At 52.1% G+C, this 6,000-nt stretch overlaps 1 protein-coding gene across 1 annotated transcript in view; it reads left to right on the top strand.

Annotated features, from left to right (window-relative positions):
* Positions 1 to 6,000, top strand: part of RFX2 (regulatory factor X2) — a 47,546-nt gene that overhangs the window by 29,921 nt on the left and 11,625 nt on the right. Inside the window, 7 exon segments of the mRNA XM_087705901.1 lie at positions 63 to 131; positions 133 to 156; positions 158 to 250; positions 1,599 to 1,717; positions 3,883 to 3,998; positions 5,411 to 5,529; positions 5,706 to 5,824. Of these exon segments, the coding sequence (XP_087562027.1) occupies positions 63 to 131; positions 133 to 156; positions 158 to 250; positions 1,599 to 1,717; positions 3,883 to 3,998; positions 5,411 to 5,529; positions 5,706 to 5,824 (659 nt within the window).

The following is a 6,000-nucleotide window of genomic DNA, read 5'->3' as shown; positions in this document are numbered from 1 at the left end:
TTCTCTTTCCTCATCTCGTCTCGTCTCTTTCTCCCCCACCCCCATCTCCCCCTTCCTCCAAGCAGCTGCAGTGGCTGCTGGACAACTACGAAACGGCGGAAGGGGTCAGCCTGCCTCGCAGCTCCCTCTACAAACCACTACCTGCGCCACTGCCAGGGAGCACAAGCTGGATCCGGTCAACGCCGCCTCTTTCGGGAAGCTGATCCGCTCGGTCTTCATGGGCCTGAGGACGCGTCGGCTGGGCACCAGGTCTGCCAGGGGCCCAGGGCCACCCGCCACGGCCAACTCGCCACGGGATAACTCGCCACGGGGCAAGGGCGACCCTAATAATCGCAGAAACGGTGGAATCAGGCTCACCAAAGAACGGACAGATCAAACGGGAATGACGAGGATTCAGATGTTTCCCTTCCTTCTTTCAAATCATTGAATCGTTAAATTGTCCCGCGGCAAGTTGGCCGTGGTGAGGCGCTCATGGCAAGCTGGCCCCCGCGGGTTGCCCCATTCCGGTCTGTCAAGGGGTGGGGGCTGTGGAAGGACCTTGGATATTTGGGGGGAGTCCATTTCTTGGGGGAAACTGTGGCCTGTTCAGGCAGCTGCTATCTTGCCCTTTTTTCGAGACCCCTCTCCCCCGGATATCCAGCGGCTCCGAGCCCAGAAAGGCTACCCGGGTTCAGGAGGGCCGGATGGGCTGGGGGTGGGGGGCATTCAGGGTCTTTTCGGCTACTGTGCCAGCCTATATTTTCCCCAGCCTTTTTCTAGGGCATCCGGGCTGCTCTCTGAGAAGGGTTTCCCGGCCTTTGCGGCAGGGCGTTGTGGGGAAATGAAGGGGGAGGGAGGGGGGGGGTCTTCTAAAAACCCTGGTGGGCATCACCGTGTTGCCTGCACGATGACCTCAGAACTGGGCACGGTGTTGTAGCACCACCTCAAGGACGGAGAGGGTATTGAGTCCAATCCGTCCCAAATAGATGAACCTCCAAGATCTATTTCGACCCGACACCAGGTAGTCCTTGAATTACGACCGCAGTTGAGGCCAAAACCTCCCTCGCTAAGCAAGACCCTCGCTTAGTGAGCCGCACCCCCTTCGCTTTGCAACCTTTGCGGCCACAGTTCTTAAGTGAATCGTTCCACGTTGTTAAGTGAACCATGCGGTCATTAAGGGAATCTGGCTCCATCCCTCTACTGACTTTCCTTTTTCGGAAGCTGTGGCCAGGGAGATCGCAAACGCTTCCTTTAAACTTCCTTTTTTTAAAAAAATGGCTTTTATTTAATAATAATAATAACAACAACAACAAATATGAGCCGGTTGATCACATTACCATTTTTAGGGGGGGGGTTGCTGCTGGCACGGTCATAAGAGCGAAAAATCACCCATCAAAGTCACTTTTTTCAGTGGTAACTTTGAATGGTCACTAAACAGATGGTCGTAAGTCGAGGACCACCTGCCAAGGGTGAGAAACTGCAGAGGGCCTTGACAGTCAGGGGACTTCATGGGGGGATTTGCAGAGCCCCCTCCAAAAAAGCTCATTCACGGGATGGCGGATTCTCCCCCTCCCACCCAGCGTTCTTGGAAATAACCCACTGCCCATCATCCTCTGCAGGGGAACTCCAAGTACCATTACTACGGGATCCGTCTCAAGCCGGAGTCACCCCTGAACCGCTTGCAGGAAGATGCCCAGTACATGGCCATGAGGCAGCAGCCGGCCCACCAGAAGCAGAGGTAGGAGCCCCCCACCCCAGCCCCCAGCATGTTGCAACCTCATGTTGCTAGTCCTCGTGGAACTGCCTGGAATGACAGAAGGCCTTTCAAATCGGGCAGAAGGGGACACAAACACACACACTGGTGTGCACACAGGGGTCAACCTATCTTCCAAAGCACCTGAGGCAGAACAAGAAGGAACAGATGGAAGTTTGTCAAAGAGAAATCCATCCTAGAACTAGGGGGGAAATTTCCTGAGAGTGAGAAGGATGAACCAGTGGAACCGCTTGCCCACAGAGGTTCCAAAGGCCCCGAAATGCAGGTTCTTGCCCTGGCAGGGTTTCTCAGTCTCAGCTACTTTTAACATGGGGTGGACTTCCGACTCCCAGAATTCCCCTTTCGGTCTTGGGGTTTCCGTGTTAGCTTTTCCAATGGTGTGCACACGCTGTTTATCTCTCTGTGCCAGTTGATGGCTGGAGTCTCTGAGTCTCACACAATTCTCCAGCGGATTTTGGTCTGTCCTAGGAACTACGGAGGAGAAATCACTGCATATACCGTGCCTACACTGACAGGGCAACCCACTTGTATCTACCCAGGGGTCGGCAACCTTAAATACTCACAAAGGTCCTAACCAGAGGCCCCCGTTCAATTCTGGAGCCGAGTGGAATCCGGTTCCCGCACCATAGAGTCCTAGCACGGCGCCCTTTTTCTCTACCTGTCCTAACCAAAAGCCCTATCAGCTGACCGGAAAACCCGCTCCTAGCCATATACTCTCCTCGTGGTCACCCCTGCTTCCCCCACCCCCCACAAACCAGAAAAGTTGTGGTGCCGACTGGCGACAGGGAGCCGCAGCAGTGGGATGAACGAGCCACATGCAGCTCCGGACCCCTGATCATGTGCGTATACGCACTGGGGGGGGGGTGCCACGTGTTGCATTATGGGTATGGCACGCCCGTGCACGACCCTCCTGAGATCTCTCCCCCCCCCCCCCCCATGGCACATGAGCCACAAAAGGTTCCCCATCGCTGGTATAAGGGATACTGCTTACTGCTTGGGCCGGAGATTGGACTAGAAGACCGAGGTGGCGCAGTGGTTAAATGCAGCAGTGCAGGCCATTTCAGCTGACTGCTATCTGCAGTTCAGCGGTTCTAATCTCACCGGCTCAAGGTTGACTCAGCCTTCCATCCTTCCGAGGTGGGTGAAATGAGGACCCGGATTGTTGGGGGCGATATGCTGACTCTGTAAACCGCTTAGAGAGGCCTGAAAGCCCTATGAAGCGGTATTTGTCTAATAAATAAATAAATATCTATCCATCTTTCTATCTATTCTATCCATCTATTCTATCTCTCCCTCCCTCTCTCTATATCTATCTATCTATATCTATCTATCTATCTATCTATCTATCTATCTATCTATCTATCTATCTATCTATCTATCTATCTATCTATCTATCTATCTGGGTGAAATGAGGACCCAGACTGTGGGGGTGATATGCTGACTCTGTAAACCGCTTAGAGAGGGCTGAAAGCCCTATGAAGCGGTATATAAGTCTAACTGCTGTTGCTATCTATCTATCTATCTATCTATCTATCTATCTATCTATCTATCATCTATCTATCTATCTGGGTGAAATGAGGATCCAGACTGTGGGGGCAATATGCTGACTCTAAACCACTTAGAGAGGGCTGAAAGCCCTATGAAGCGGTATATAAGTCTAACTGCTATTGCTACCTCCAAGGTCCCTTCCAGTTCTTTTATTCTATTCTCCAAGGCACCTGAGGGCAGAACAAGAAGCAATGGATGGAAACTAATCAAGGAGGGAAGCAACTTAGAACTGAGGAGAAACTTCCTGACAGTTAGAACAATTAACCAGTGGAACAGAAGTTGCCTCCAGAAGTTGTGAATGCCCCAACACTGGAAGTCTTTAAGAAGAGATTGGATAGAAATTTGTCTGAAATGGTGTAGGGTTTCCTGCCTAGGCAGGGGGTTGGACTAGAAGCCCTCCAAGGTCCCTTCCATCTTAGTTACTCCCTTCCTTCCTTCCTTCCTTCCTTCCTTCCTTCCTTCCTTCCTTCCTTCCTTCCCCCCTCCCTCCCTCCCTCCCTCCCTTCCTTCCTTCCTTCCTTGAAAGCCTTGGAGCTTCTTTTCAAGATAACAGACACCTCTTCCCCCTTCTCGTTCTGCAGGTACCGACCGTCCCAGAAGTTGGATGGGGCATCCGAGGGGGGGTCCATCAGCTCCCCCCACACCACCCCCGAAGAATCCGTAGCTGCCCAGTGTCAACATCACCAGCAATTCATCGGTAAGAAAAGTTTCCATAACCCCCCCGTCTGTGCTGCTCTCAGGGTTCCAAATAGCACCCGAAAGTAAATCAGAGTCCGAGGCAAAGTATTGCTCAAAGTTCCAATTGATGAAGAGATCCACGTTGGCACATCTGGGAAAACCCGAATCCGAAAGCTTCCCGGTTCCCCCCACCCAGCTGAAAGTTCCAGATCTTGCCCCCACACCCACAAGTCCATCCCATGGTCCCATCTCCCACTGCCACGCTGGCAGCTTCCACCCATCCTGTTCCGGTCAGGTGCAGAAGGTGCAAAGACAAAGGATGACCTTGGCTTTCGAGAAAGAATGTTGTTATGGCTACATAGCATCTCACTCCGTACAATCCCATTTTCCCATCATAGAAAATGCATGGTAGAATAATAGAAAGTGTGGCAGGCCAAAGACCCAAAAGGAAAGATGGCTGCAGGCTTAACACAGGCAATCTTTTTCAATAAAGTACGTTTTACAGGACCTCAAACGCTTAAGATTTTATCTATTGATTAAATTTATTTACCCATCTCACTGTCCGAAACTACGGATGAAAAACTCAATAACTTTGGAAAAACTTTGGGGGAGGCGGGGGGAAACAGGAAGCCTACTCCGAAAGCGTGAAAAGGGCAGATTAGGGAGGCCCCTGGGAGATGGATGGTGTATAAATTTAATATATAAATAAATTTGGACCCCAGGCTCAAAGCCTGCGCTTCTAACCCAGATCCATGCAGTGCTTTGAAGTACCGAGAGCCCCCCCGCTTGAAACCATTCATTTAGTGCAGTGTTTCTCAACCTTGGCAACTTGAAGATGTCCGGACTTCAACTCCCAGAATTCCCCAGCCAGCGAATGCTGGCTGGGGAATTCTGGGAGTTGAAGTCCGGACATCTTCAAGTTGCCAAGGTTGAGAAACACTGATTTAGTGGACCATTCCAAGTTACGGGGGAAAAGTGACATGTGACCATTTTTCGCATTTACGACCGTTGTCACCTCCCCGTGATCAAAATTTAGATCCTTGGCAACCCACTCATATTTACAAAATGGTCGCAAGTGTCCTGGGCTCGTGACCTTCTGACAAGCGAAGTCAATGGGGAAGCCGGGTTCACTTCATGGCCGTGTGACTTAAAACTGCAGGACCGCGGCGATTTCCTGAACAGCTGCGGCAAGGAAGGTCGTAAAGTGGGGCAAAACGTATTAACCGTGGAAACTTGGGTCACACTTGTGGCGGTATGTCAGAGGGGCTATTGGTAGTATATTGCCCCTTCGCAGTGGATCTCCAGTGCGATTTTCCCTGCAGTATAATAAAATGTAGCCACATTCACCAAAACTGCAGTCGCAAGATCCTGAAAACGAGAACGGTACATAAAGCAAATCTCCCAAACATTTTTTTTTTCCTTGCCCCGCAGACGTCACTCACGTCCTGCCCGAATTCCCAGTCCTGAATCCAGAAAGCGTCCACCTTCAGGAGGGGATCGAGTCACGCGACCTCCAGGCTCTGCAGCTGTTCTACCGCCGGCATTGCGAGGTGATTCTCACGTCCCGTTTCCTCCCGAAAGGGCCAGGTTTGAAGGGGACCTGCCTGGGTCGCCTTGCCACGTTGGCTTCGCCATTGAAGCAACCGTTTGGCGACCACGGGAGCACCTCTGCCTGCCCCACTGGAAGCCGATCTGATGGGGGGGGGGGGGGCGTCTGTCCCTGCAGGCCAACGTTGAGGTAGTGATGAGCCTCCAGCTTCCATTCCTCGAGAAGCTTTGGCGTTCCTTCTGGAATTCCGAATCCCTCCCCAGCCGGACAGGCGCTGCCACTGCCGGAGCCGCCAGGTAACGCCATGATCAGGTGGCCTCTCCGCCTCCCCTAACAGTTGGGCTCAAAGTGAGTGCAGGCGGCCCTCAACATACGGCCACAGTTGAGACCAAACGTTCCACTGCTGAGAGGGACTCCGCGAGTTTTTGCCCTGTCGAACGATTTTTCCTTACCACGGTTGTTAAGCGAATCA

This window comes from Thamnophis sirtalis, unplaced genomic scaffold (assembly GCF_051295495.1).
Source record: "Thamnophis sirtalis isolate CommonGarterSnake01/CBP01778 unplaced genomic scaffold, rThaSir2_p1.2 scaffold_1, whole genome shotgun sequence".
Classification (NCBI taxonomy): domain Eukaryota; kingdom Metazoa; phylum Chordata; class Lepidosauria; order Squamata; family Natricidae; genus Thamnophis; species Thamnophis sirtalis.
This window is presented reverse-complemented; position numbering and strand designations above follow the sequence as displayed.